The 14,622-nt window shown below is 32.6% G+C and overlaps 1 protein-coding gene and 1 long non-coding RNA gene across 3 annotated transcripts in view; one reads left to right on the top strand and one right to left on the bottom strand.

Annotated features, from left to right (window-relative positions):
* Positions 1-11,937, top strand: part of LOC149803233 (cyclin-F-like) — a 28,723-nt gene extending 16,786 nt beyond the window's left edge. For both annotated transcript variants that reach the window (XM_089952872.1, XM_089952873.1), the window contains exons 12-15: positions 2,550-2,649; positions 5,180-5,319; positions 5,730-5,872; positions 6,796-11,937. In XM_089952872.1, the coding sequence (XP_089808998.1) occupies positions 2,550-2,649; positions 5,180-5,319; positions 5,730-5,872; positions 6,796-7,289 (877 nt within the window). In that variant the 3' untranslated portion in view covers positions 7,290-11,937. The remainder of the gene's footprint in view (positions 1-2,549; positions 2,650-5,179; positions 5,320-5,729; positions 5,873-6,795) is intronic.
* The window catches only part of LOC149803232 (uncharacterized), a 37,202-nt gene continuing 28,558 nt past the window's right edge, over positions 5,979-14,622 (bottom strand). Inside the window, exons 2-3 of the long non-coding RNA XR_016420162.1 lie at positions 6,861-7,206; positions 5,979-6,102 (exon numbers count right to left, since the gene is read on the bottom strand). This is a non-coding gene — a long non-coding RNA (uncharacterized LOC149803232). The remainder of the gene's footprint in view (positions 6,103-6,860; positions 7,207-14,622) is intronic.

Here is a 14,622-nt window from a genome sequence, read left to right as displayed (position 1 = left end):
TTTATTTATTCCATCGGTCTATTCGTTCACTGCATAAAAAAAGAAATTCCAAATTTGTTCCCCATATATAATTTTAGGAGGGAGACCTCCCCTTTGTCGAAGAGAAAAAGGGGGAATAGAAAAAAAGGGTGAGGAAGAAACAGCCAGAGTTCAATATTTACCAAAACTTCAATATCTGTGTCTATTTATTCCTGCTCCACTTTCTTAGAGCTCTGCTTAAATCAACAGCGTTAAAAGTTGTCACCTATACTTGTATAAGCATTAATCTGTTAATTATTTCTGAGCATGTTCTGTTATCTGTGTATGAATATTGTTATGTGCTTCCTTCTGAAGGGATATATATATATATATATATATATATATATATATATATATATATATATATATATATATATATATATAGAACTAGCTTTGTCAGCAAGAATATGTTTGGAAACTGACCTGTGTGACTGATGTGCAATTTTCCAATCTCACAAATATTATCTTTTGGTTATACATCAGCTCCAAAATAGTATTTTTCACTAACATAAACTTTCTTTAGTCTGTCGATGCCATAGTTTGCTTGTGCAAACAGAGGTATTGAAATAAATATCTTTACTTCCTAATTTCATTTTTTTATCCTTATTTATTCGGTTTGTCTTAACCCTGATATGGATATATGGGTTTGTAGCATATGATCCACAGGACCAAATTGATTAATTAAAAAGAAAATTGCATTATACTAATAATTTTTTTTTTTTATTTTAATTAGGCCCAGTATTCTACCCTTTCTACATTTAATTTTGAAATGCCACTGAAAGATTGACCATCATGCCATCTGTTTTGGTCCATCCAGCATGTACATCTGACTTGAATTTAACACCATTTTAAGCTCAAAATCACTCACTGGTATTTCCATTAACACTTTCCCAGCTCCAGTAATCTGATATACCTTATGACTTTAAACATTATTGTCATCATCATTATCATCAATCAGTATTTTCGAAATGAAATCATAATGAACCACACCAGAAATCAGAAATGTTGGGTTTTCTAGGTAGCAAGTATTTTAAGCACGCATTTGTAAAATTTCTTTCATGTAAGGTTCAAACTACACTGTAATGTTTATTCAGGGCACTGTGTGCCAGTCAAATTTAGTTACCATTCAGGTAATGCTTGAAGGTTCCAGATGTGTAAACAGTTGCCTACCCAAAAAACAAATGTTGCGACAAGAACAGTTACATAAAAGTTTTATACTTCGTAGAGCACATTTTCTTATGCAGGACTTTCAACTAATTTGCGGGAGTTGTTGTGTATCACTGTTTTCCAAGTGCGTGAATTTGTACAAATTTTGCATGATTCATGCATTCGCACACCTTGAAAGTATTTAAGTATTTTACATATCAATTAATGCAGAAGTCTCTCTGTTGCTTTGCCGATAATTCCTGTTTGTCATGCAGGGAATGAGCTACATTAATTTCTGATTGGTGATTATTGTTTAACCTTGACCAGAACAAGCAATAACAACAATGAGAATTCAGTGTAACACTTTTACAATAAAACATAAAAACTTTTGGTAAATGTGGTTAATAAATGATGAGGAAAGTATTTAATTATATATGTGAAACACGTTTGGAATGTATAGTATATGCTGAACATACTATTGGGTTAAAATAATTAGTAGATTATGAACCTTGTCACTTTGTGTTAATTTGAACAATGGTCTTTTTTAATTTTACTTATAAACGAGTGCCTGTGACTACAAATGCTGTTTCAGATGAACTTTAATTTTACAGAATAACAATGGCAAACTAATAATAATTAATCATGAATTCTGTAGACTAAAATAACTTGCAAACGGTAAGTATCATTTTGTTTTGATTCTTCGTCTTTTGTATCGATCTGTGTATCATTGCAACACAAGTATTGATGAATCGTTTCACCCCTAGTAAACAAGCTTGTGAACATCGGCCCTGACTCCAACAGCTAATGCTGGCTCCAGGGCCACAAACTTGAGACAAAAATGGCCTTTGTTAAACGTGACATTTATATTGTGCTTTATTTTATTTGAATTGTAGTATATATTAAATTTTTTTTTGTTGAATATTTCTTAATCAGTACTTACTGTCACTGCCAACAGAAAGTATTGACCTAGTTAATGTCATCAGGAACTCAAATAAGTGTGTTTAAGTCACAAGAAAAATGGTGCACGAACTATGGACAGGCACAAAGTTAGTATGGTCTAGCTTTTAATATCAGTATTGATTTTTTAAATAGGTCTCACAAGAAAGGAGAGAAGTGTTCTCCCTTGTATTGTATAATACAAGTATGACAAGCAACCATACAAGCTCCTGTGATGATGAATGAATGTGCACATGACATGAGCTTTGAACTGTAATTGTTATTCTGTGTCTCGATCTGAACTTGGAATACTTTTTTTTTAAAAGGTAACCAGTTATTCATTTTATTACCGAGGTTATTATTAATGAGCGGGTACTTGATTATCCAGGTACCTGTTGGCATCCTTATATATTAGGCATGTTATGTTTCAATGATAATTTACATTTCAGTTTTTTGGAGGGCTCAGTGGTGGACCATCGAGACATCACACTACAGGCTGTCAAACAGCGATTTGCAAATGAACAATTTTACAGAGTCAGTGAAATAGAGGTATGAACAATTCTTCCATGCTTGTATTGTACCCACAACAGTAAGATAGTTAGACTGGTAGTGAAACTTTATGTACTCAAAACCTAATATTAAAGTAAGAACTTTCACAGTAACCAGTCAGACACTTGTATTAGTGTAACTGACAATCATCAGTAAATCTGGATCTTGTGACCAGGTTTTGAATGTAACCAGAATAGTGAAATTCATCAATCACTGGTGTGTGCTTTGAAGGTGTAAAATATTCTGGAAGAACTTCTAATCTCATGATGCACAAGTGTCGCATCTCTCCATCCATGAATGTTAACCCAAGTTCCTCCTATGTTAAGTTCATCAGTTTTGTCCAAACTACTCTCAGAAAATTAGTTTGTGACTCAAATCTCGGGTCATTTAACCAGCAGTTAACTGTGTGTGAAGCCTGCCAATCATTAGAGATTAAGCCAAATCTAATTTCATTTGTTAAATTCAAGTGATATTTTTTCATTACTTATCTGTAAAGTTTCTTCTGATCATAAGCACAGTCATTCTCATTTCTGTTTTTCAAAAATAAGGAGAAACACCGTTGGTAGAACATAATGTTTTTTAATATCATAGTCTCAGCAAATCTTTGTGATGGTTATTATTTATACATGGTTTTCAAACTGTTAGTATTGGTAGCAACATATCATTACATATTGCTATACAATCATAAGGGGCCCTGAGTGGCCGAGTGGTCTAAAGTGTTCACTGCTATGGATCATTGCCATCTTGCCTTTGTCTGCATGGGTTCAAGTCTTGGGTTTGGCCAATGTGGGTACATGAGAAAGCTTGCCAGTAGCTTCCTGTTGGTTGGTGGTTTTTTCCAGGGTTTTCTTGGTTTCTTCCTCTGCCAGTTATAATGGCCATGAATAGCCATTCTTGTGCTGAAAAATGTCATTAAAACCCATAACAACAATAATACAATCACAATGGTGAAAACCCGCATTCTAACATGATAGTCAAGGTCCAACAAACCAACATGTTGTGTATTGCATCATGCAGTAGTGCAAGATGCAAGTCAACTGAAGAAAATGATGCGTGCATTTCCCATATGTTTCATGAATTAGTGAAGGGATAGGTATTCAAGAGGGTACAAAAGCTACATGCTTCAGTGGCACAATTATGATCTTAAATCAATGCAAATTAAATGCAAAATAGTGAAGACAGAGTGATTGGATATTTAATATTAATAGTTCTAGCAGAGAACCATCTGTTGATGCATGTAGACCAGAAATGGTGAAAATGTTGATCTTATTGCATTGATAACAGTGAATCCATAATAGTTCCTGTTGAAAATATGAATGTAAAAGCATCTTGTGTAAGTCATTTAATCACAGACCATGATTAAAAAGGAAATATAAATATATTTAATGTGTACATGTCTGGGTTATTGACAATTATATACAGCTTAGGCTTCTAGGATTTTCTCTGCTTGATTCTGCATGACTCTGAATAATGTAATTCCTCTGGCTACAGCATTAATAATTGTTATGAAACAGTCTGGGAGGTGGGTAATACAGTTCACTAGACAACTGATTACATGATTGTCTAACAGCATGGCTAAGCCTTGTGTATATGATGGCATCTTTGTTTTTTTATGTTGTTTTAAAGCACTGCCCAATAATTTCAATATAAACCTAAATCTGCAAGATTGACATTGATGATTAGCAATTACAAAATTATGCAAGTAAATCAACTGGTTTATAATTTTCAGTGAGGAACCATTTAGGACCTCTGCCTTGTTTGGTGTTTGGTTATGTATCTGGTTTACTAAGTAAACATCTTTGGCTTTATTGTTGATGGTTTAGCTATAATTAGATTAACAATTATCATCTTTTTAAAAAATGGCTGATTAATGTGCAGAGACTTTTAATACAGTTGAAATAAGCATTCACAAGTAGAAAATAGTGACAAAAAATTATTTTTCCTTAAAAACCAATCTTATGCTTATAGTGGCACTAAACCTGGAAGGGGGTGGGGGGGATCAAAATAGCTTTGTCACTATTGTATTGCATGTATGGATGATTTAATTAGATTTTCAAGCATTTATAGTAATGTTTCACATTGTGTTAAATTTTAAATTTGTGGACTTGGACTTCATAGTTTGTGGCCTACACTAAATCATCATAATTTTGCCATGTATATATGACCTGAAAAATATTACCTGATAATTTTATGTTAAAAATATATTTGTAATTTTTTTCTCTCCAATTTTATCATTTTTATGACATAATGAAACAATTTATTTACTAGTTTTTATCTGGATGTCAAAATTATTTAACTTATACTAGATATAGTTAAATATTTAATGTTTTAATTTTTTTTCTGTACATTATGGGATTTCTATTATAGTATTTTCCATTTCATTGATATTGTAGAATTTAATATAAACTAGCTTGGATTTCACCAATTGATTTCAAGTCTATGCTCAAACTTAAGTTTGTAATCCAGCAATCAGGTTGACTGAAATTTAAATTTGATTTAAAATTGACTAATCAAAAATTTTCCTTCACAGATTATAAGTTACAGACAATTATGCGGATTGCTTGGTGTAACAGAACATATTCTCCATGGCAGAGATGTCAGGGTCAAGTTCAGAAACCTCGATGAGCTGATTGTCTCCCCATCACGTAGTAGGCAGAGGAATAGCTCAAGGTGTTTATTCTACTATTCTATTGTACTTCTAGTGGTTGGTACAACATATGTTGCCCATTTGTTTTCCTCAAACTAAACATTTTTCATATCTTTTCAAATTGCATAGTTAATTAAAAAAAATGATTTGCTCACAGAATATTCAGCCTATATTAGGCGTCCAAAAAAATCGTCAACTCCTGAATTTTTGTTATAGCTGTCTTGCCATATTGCTTAGGAATTCGTGAACTAGTTATTTCTTTTTTTCCTCAAGATTAATAATGTTTCCATGTATTAAAACTTAAAAGCCATACTACTAGTTTTACTTTGGATAAAAATATTGAATATCTGATTGCAAGTATGATGATGTTTTTTGTATTATTTTGTTGAAGCCATTCATGTGATAAAAGTCTATTTTAAAAAAAATTCAACAGGTTGAAGGATGTGTCATGTGATTGTGATGAAACGGACACACCCACTTTAGAAAACTCTGTCAAGTTAAACCTGAACGAATCAGTGCTGTCCGGATATGATGGAGATAGGGAGGATACAGATGAGTCTTTTTGTGAAATAGAAGGTAAGTGGATATAAATATAAGATTGTTTTAAAAAACTGTAAACTTATGCATGAGTAAAGTGTCACATTGACATGCTGTAGAAAACAGAAAATTTGTGAGAAAAAGAGTTTAATTCAGTTTTGTTGCCATTAGAAATAATGTTTAATATCCCATGCTGTTGGTTGTACTGGGTAGTTGTTTTCCACATTGTCTAGCAAAATTTGATAACATTCCAGCCGCAACGTACCTTCCTGAAATTGATAAGTAGATAATTTAGCTTCTCATTCATAACATTTTTTTTTTAATCCCATTTTTAATGAGCATAATCACACACTAATTGGTTCAAATCTAAGCTAATTAAGTTACAAGTTAATAGTTATGTCTCTGAAGATAAATCTTGTACTTATTGATTTTAGGTAGTAAGGTTCATTTGAAGGTTGCAGTTTTTTAATACCTGTGTAATGTGACTACCCTATGTCACTGCATATGGGTTTGTTCCATGCTGGAACCATTATGGTTGGTATTGCATCATGTTTTTAATACAAGGGTCATGGGTTCAATACAGCCCAGGTCAGCTGCTACAGTGTATCTTTAGGAAGTGTATTTAGCTCAATTTCCTCAGTATGATATAGTCATTATTAAGAGTGCCATTAAAACCAACAAAAAGACATTTAAAAAAAGTTCCATATCTCCCACCTTCATACAATTGTCCAAATATCTAACAGGGTGGGAAAGGTCCGATGCTGTTGTTGGATGTGCTGACTACACATAAAAATATAACAAGAACTATTCCCCCCCCCCCATTACAATGATGTTCCCTGATTATGCCCTCTATTTTTTCTGTCAAATTCATTGGCTAGCCACCATGTCTGATGAATTGTTTATTTAACTTTTTTCAATGATTTTGAAAGTTAATTTCATGCACATTTTGTATGTCCTTTCAGATTCAGAAGATCCCAAGAAGGATGTTTTATCAGATGAAGGTATGGGTTCAGAGAGTGATACGTACTTTGCCAGTATTTTGTGTTCACATACAAGTCCTAAAATGATGACACTAAATATGTCATTTTCCTCAGCTTCACCACCCCTTGGACAATGTCTTTCATTTTCCAGTCATAACTTTATCTGTGATAACAATAGCTCTTCATCAGGCGTGTCTTCATCACCAACATTCCGAGGGTCCAACTCTGCATCCCCATCCCCATCTACCAGTGGAGCTGCTGTGTTCCCTCCCTTCAGTAATGTCAAGGTCATGTCAATGCGACTAAGGTCAGCGGCAAGCAGTCTCTCATCAAGTGACTCGGAATCTAGTTGTGGTGTTTCATGTTCAAAGAAAAGGCGTTCAGGATTAGAGTCTGCAAAACATATGACACTACGAGAATCAACAAGGAGGAAAAGCCGCAGATCCAGTGGTGCAAAGGCGTATATTTTTCAGTGATATGATACACTTTGTGATACACTCTGCATGTCTTTCCAGATGATTTTCAGCCATGGGAGCTTTTGTAAGGGCGTAAATCAATGCATATGTTGAAAACAATTTTATAATGAGAAATGTTCACAACAATAGTATTTACATTCTTTCGTTTTATGATAACAAATATCATAATAACAATAAGAATTTTTTTGGGCAAAATGAGTTTATTGCTTCTGTACATCAGTTTCAATGGATATTAGATCAAACAACCTTTTATGCAATGCTAAAGTTTGAAATGGGATGTTACAAAATTAATTGAAAAGGCTATTGAGAGTCTTAGAAGCTATTGTTATGAGAAATCTGAGAATGATGAATGACTGGAGTTGGGGAATTTTAAAATAGACCTGTCAAAAGTATTGAAGTTCAAATAGAGTTACAAGAACAGAAAATGTTTTTTTTTTATATATATATATACACACACAAACACATATTGTTGAGAATGGAAGAATTGGTTTATTAAAGGTAAACTGAAAGTGGTTAATGGGGTAGGGGGAATTTGTTTTCTGTTCTATATCCCTTGATAATTTCTGAATCATTTATTCATAAAACTTTTGTAGAAGTTTATTTGTATTCTGTTCTGGTGGTACAGCCTTATTTACATATTTTTTCTCCACAACCCCTTCACAGCTTTTTGTACTGAGTGCTGATATTGAAGAAGGAAGAGTTTGAGTACTATTGGGCTATTTTCGATTAATTTCTGATTTAGCACATCACATGACCTATTTTTAAGTTTTGGTTTGATCCTGTACATCATGTTTGTACGTAAATTTTCCAGTATATATCTTTCTAACAACAACTTCACCAATGCCAGTGAATTAGCTGTAGAGTGGCAACAGTGCCTGCTGGATACAGGTGTAATAACCATTGCCTGGTATAGAATCCTGGGGTCATGGAGTAATGCGTGCTGTCCTTAAAATAAATCCCAGTAGTTAGCCAATCAGAACTCAAGAATATATCATGTGATGTACTAAATTGTGTTATCAATGATTTCAATTTTAAAAAGTTATTTGTATATAGATAGAAAAAGCTTAAAAAAACTAGGTGTAAAGCAATTTCATAATATTTTTTTCTGCATAAATAATTGGCATCCTTGATGTCATGTACAACATTTTTAAATACCAGTAGAATACATAATTAAGGTTTTGAAACATCTCAAATCTGATTATTATTTTGACAGTGAACTGGTTCAGGATACAACTCTGGTCAAAATAATTCTTTCTGAATGTAAAAAATGGTCCTTTCTTACTTGAAACAGAGAATTTTGTTCCTCACATGTGGATATGTACATTAAAGTTTACAATAATTAAACCTATCATACAGACAAGACTAAAACTGGAACACACACACACACACACACACACACACACACATATATATATATATATATATATATATATATATATATATATATATATATATATATATATATATACACACACACACACACACACACACACATATGTACACACTCACAGAGATCTTATAAATATATACAATTTCCATGTCTTAAAATTACATTCCTGTTAAATACTGGAAGATGGATTACAGGGAATGTCTTCCACATTTTTTTAAAAATGTGTTTGTTAATCCAGATTTTTGTTCATTCCTGAGAAGCATAAGAGATCTGATTTAAGGGAATTTTACTAATGGTAAATCGCTTTAAGGAAAATTTATTGATACTATGAGGGTTGCAAAAATCTGTCATTCTCTTGCAAGTTTCTTATCAGGTTCAGACACAGACACATATTAAAAGTGAATGTATTCCTTTGTATTTTATCTGCTGCAGGGATTGTTCACATCTAAAGTGTTTTGTTTTCTCTTTCTTTGAATTCATTTATTTTTGTTTGTATCAATTTTCCTGGATTTCTAAAAGGAAAGATACTTTGGGGGTTCCTAAATCAAGGATTGAAGATGGGATCCTTTTGTTTCCAACGAATTACTATTGTGCATTTGGTCATTTAATCTGTGGTTTGTAGCGGTCATGACGGTCACGAAAATTGGTCCCAAAATGAGAATACAATATATTCACAGTATCTGGGCATTGTTAGCATTCCATGAGTTACACAAGCATTAATGACTAATATTCATTCCAGATATTAAGGGTTTCATAGCTGCACTTTAATTTTTGGGGAACACGTAAATTATTCTGGTGTTAAAAAAAGGTTGAGTGTACTCAGATTTGATAATGATTAAGTTGCACCTAAAGAGTCTCTTCTAGAATAGAAAAGTGGGTGCGGTTGTCGTCCCTTGCCTCATTTGTGGAAAAGGTGAATTTTTTAGATATGTAGTATTTACTGAAAAAGTAAATAAACTTGGGACTTGCAAATGTTATTTACACATATTATATTGACTTTTTGTAGTTTAAAAAAAAATAGAAATGAACACAAATATTTTTTTAAAAAGTATACAACGATATATCCTGTCAAAGTATGAATAGTTTTGTTGTATGTGCAAGGTATCAGTGTAGTCCGTTTTGAAATGAATGAAACTGAAAAACATCTTCACCTGATGTGCCAAAATTTAAATGTAATAACTGCTCAAGTTGATTTATTATTTATTTTATTCATTTAAGAATTTTCCATTCATAGTCATGGCTTTGGTAGTAAAATGTTCCATTGTGATTGGACATATATTTGATTATACTGTGATGTGTAGATGCTGGATTATGCATGTTACATGGGATAAATGTGTGGACGTACACATGCTTTCATGAAAAAGTACACTTGGTATTAAATTGTTACAAATTCAGAATGAATGTTATGAATTTTAGTTATTTTGCAACAATAAACTATGTGGTATGTTGCAACATGGCATGAAAAAAGTATTAATATTGTCTGATATTTGCTGAGAAACCTTGGTCCGGTGGCTGGTTTTTCACTGACAAATTTAGTTGGGAAGGGATATAATATTACCTTCTCATTTGATATATTTATTGTCCCTTTATATGTTCTAGACCTTCTTCATGAATACTTGGGAAAATTGGTATGTTGATGCATTTTAAGGAAAGTAACTCAATCTGCAAAGACTATGTCAATGTGACTTGATTTCCACCCTTTAGTGACTTTTTTTGTCTTCAGCTATCTGTTTATCACACCGTGAATATACTGCACCCTATTTCACCTTTACCCATGAAAACAGCAATATGGATGCATATCAAAGTGAGTAGTACTTAAATACCAAATCTTGGTTCTAACAAAATTTTAATCTTTTTAGTGACTTTTGTATTTTGAACTGTTCATTATGAGTTAATTTTTTTATAATTATTTTTATTTGGATTTTTTTCTTTCAAATTTTTTTCCCTACACTTATGAAAACTGGTATGTCGATACTTTAAATTTTGTTTGCACAAGAGCCACTTTCTATTCAGTGAAGCACTTTATAATCAACTAAAAGCAACAGTGTAGTGAATGTTCTATTATACAATTGATGAAGAGTTATGCACCTTGTCTGGGTATGCCTGTGAAGTAAGGCCATGATTTTGCAATCGGATTTTACAATGCATTAAATACAATGACTTATCAGTAATCCAGGTGATAATTTCCTTATCATTCCTCACCTGTAAAATGCATAAAATGTCCCATGTATTGTTTTGTTTTCTTCTCTTACAGTTATGTCAATTAAACTTATTTTTCCTATCTCAGCTTCCTCAGGTCATCTGTGAATCTCTTTTTATTTCTCCATGGGCATTTATTGTTTCTACTATTAAATGGGAGACTTTGTACATACAAAATATAATTTGTGTAAGCAGTAATTAGCTGAACATTATACAGCTTTATCATGTCATTTACAATGCTTTATCACAATATATCATTTCATTTGCCATCTGACAGATGAATAGAACCATCTGGTATACCATTCATTTGATGTGAAACTGGTAAATTTATTTTGTTGGCAGTTAATTTATAGTGATTTACATCTCCCCTCTATCCCAACCAATTTCAAAATGTATATTGTCTAGATTTAAGATAGGAAGAAACATTTTACCTTAGTAAAAACTGACATGTGTAGAGTTTTGTTATAAATCCTCCATCCTTTCCCTTTATGAATATATTTTCTTTTTATATACATCTGAGTTCCAATTTAATATTAAACTTGGATTTATTAGTGAAATTATATATTAATAAAACCCAGATGAAATTGATTGTTACATATTTTTTTAAATAACTTTTATGGTGGTTTTAAGGGTCTAGACGTTTTTACCTCTAACTCATCCCAACCCCTAATCTTTTGCTGAATATATGCATTATTAAAAGATAATGTGCAAATGTAATTACAGGTGTCAGATCATGGACCAAGTTACTACTCTAGCTAAATATTATGTGGGAAATTGGTGCTTTAAAATGGATGTATAACATTTGAATCTTGTATAGAACATGTGTATGATCAGTTTATAGAATTTGTAAAGATCAGTTTGCGTAAATGGAATGTATAAACTTGTCGTACAAGATTGCTAGTGCAGAATGGACTTTTATACTGTGTCAATTGTATGCAACACTCATGAAATTAAGTTTTATATACATTTAATGTATATAACTATATTGTCTATTATATACATAAAATATTGTTTACAATATTTTTGTAAAGACAGTAATAAATTTGTTATGAAAACAGACATGTATTTGTTTGGTTTTTCTCACTTCTTTCTTTTTTTACACTTTTGGCTCGTATAGATGTGCCTTATTGTTTGTACCTTATCTTACATGACTATGCAAGCTCTATATCTTGACATGGTCAACGTCAGTCAGTTTTCTTTTGGTCCTGTGACTATCATGTTATTTAGATTATTAAACCCGTTATGTTCAGATTACAGGGGTCAAGCTAGACTTGAATTTAAGGGAGAAGTGACTTCTCCTTTTGGACTGAACAAGGGATTAGTGGGATCAAAGTAAGACACATGCTATATATATATATATATATATATATATATATATATATACATACACGCACACACACGTTGTTTTCGTTCTCTTATTTGAATTATGCCTCCTATTTCCCAGTATGCATATTTACATATAACATTGGCTTTAAGCAATACTTTATTTTCAAGTAGAATATTTTCTCTGTTCTATCTACATTGTAAATACATTTGGTGCATGTTTATTCATATGCAGTGTATTTTGGCAATATGACTTAAAAAGAGAATAACAAGCTATATATTATTATGAATTTTAGCTGAGTAACTAGATTACAGTACTGTAATTGCAAAAATTAGTACAAATGCTTAATCAACTACCCTTAATAAAGAAGTTCTATTTGTACTTTCTGAAAGTTCACAATAAAATGGCAGTTGAAAAGATTTCTAAACTTGTTTGAACAAGCCCATTACCATTGTAAATGAGAGTAAATGCATTTATATTTCAGATCATGAATAATTTTTGTCTTATCATATGAAATTTTAATGGAATTTACAAATACAATATTTTAATGTGCACAGAGCTTTTAAATATTAAATGATGTACTAGGTCCTTATTATGATTATTATTATTATGTAATGAAAAATGAGCACAAATGAAAGAGCCTATACAAAATGACACTGCCATGAATGGAGTTGGTCATATCTGACCATCGTAAAATCTTGCAAGAACAATTTGTTGCCAACAAATCCTGCTCACACTTAGTAGCCTTTATTGTTGTTAAGCGCACCATGTATTCAGTAGCTGGTTTCAAAGAAGACAACACTTTTGATAGAAAACTATACATTTGACCAGTCTTTTGATAGAAGACTATACTTTTGATATAAGACTATACTTTTTATATAAGACCACACTTTTTATAGAAGACCACACTTAACAGAAGACTATACTTTTGATAGAAGACTATACTTTGATAGAAGAACATACTTTTTATAGAAGACCACACTTTTTATAGAAGACCACACTTAACAGAAGACTATACTTTTGATAGAAGACCATACTTTGATAGAAGAACATACTTTTTATATAAGACCATACTTTGATATAAGACTATACTTTTTATATAAGACCACACTTTTTATAGAAGACCACACTTAACTGAAGACTATACTTTTGATAGAAGACCATACTTTGATAGAAGAACATACTTTTGATGGAAGACTATACTTGTGATAGAAGACCATACTTTTGATACAAGCCCACACTTTTAACAGAAGACTATACTTTTGATAGAAGACCACATTTTTGATGGAAGACTATACTTTGATAGAAGACCACACCTCTGGTCAGAAAAATGCACTAGTATTTATGCAATTAGAAAATGCAACAAAAAGAGGTCATTGGCATGTTGCAGAGTAAGGGAAGTAATTCCTGCTTTCCTGTGCTTGTAGCTAGATTATAGAGAAGCTTTGTCAATATTTTTCATAGGCTACAATGTTTGAATTGGAAAATTCCCATTAATCACAGGCTACTTTAATGTCTGATTGGTAGAAAACAATTTGGGGGTGGGGAAAATAGAAGAAGAACCCAAAGGCCCTTTCCAGGGCCACTCATATGCCTCGAAAAGATTTGCTTTCTTGCCTACAATTTGTTTAGTCGGTCCTATAGTTGTTTATGTGATAGATTGATGTTCATCCATCTATGTTTGTATGTTGTATGTGTTTATATGTCTATGTCCCGCCAATCCCGTTCCTGCCAAGCGTTCTAGGTATTTTGTTCTGCTGTTTGGTCCAATTGAGGTCAGCCCCTTGCTACATTGTTACCAATCTTCAGTAACGTGACGTCACTTTACCTGTTCCATTCCTATTCAACCCAATTTTCCCTTGTCCGTAAACAGCCCCATATAAATCTTCTCTGTGAACCTGCCCATGGTGATCTGAAAAACCTTGTCCGTAATCGTGCCCATGGCGGGTCTGCAATGTATTTTCCCATTGTCCGTAATCGTGCCCAAGTGGGGTCTGCAATGTATTTTCCCAATGTCCGTAAAGTGCCCCACTATACTACTGGCGGTATTACCCCTCCATAGGAATTGAGGACGGTGCGAGTTCTCTTTTGTTTGATTGAAAGCAATTTATGGTATCTGTTAGTATTTCTTTGACTACTTGTTCGATTGGGGGTTCTAACTGGTTTTATTGTTTAACTTTATGTTGGTCATATCTGGTGGGGTAGGGGCGTTTGGGTGCATTCTTCCTGTTTTGGGGTTGTTACCACTTTATTCTTGGATTTATCTGTGTTTGACATTATTCCTAGTTTGGGTTTTGTTTATTTCACCTGTTTTGTCAAGTTTTTGGCTGCATAGTACGGTAAGTTTTTGGTGTTCATTATTTGGATGATATTTCCTTCCCTGATGGCATAGGGGCATTTGGGGGATTGTGGTATGTGCT

The sequence above is a fragment of the Sinohyriopsis cumingii genome, chromosome 3 (genome assembly GCF_028554795.1).
Source record: "Sinohyriopsis cumingii isolate HCF-2022 chromosome 3, ASM2855479v2, whole genome shotgun sequence".
Taxonomy (NCBI): domain Eukaryota; kingdom Metazoa; phylum Mollusca; class Bivalvia; order Unionida; family Unionidae; genus Sinohyriopsis; species Sinohyriopsis cumingii.
Note: the sequence above shows the minus strand (reverse complement) of the source record. Positions and strands in the feature narration are given on the sequence as shown.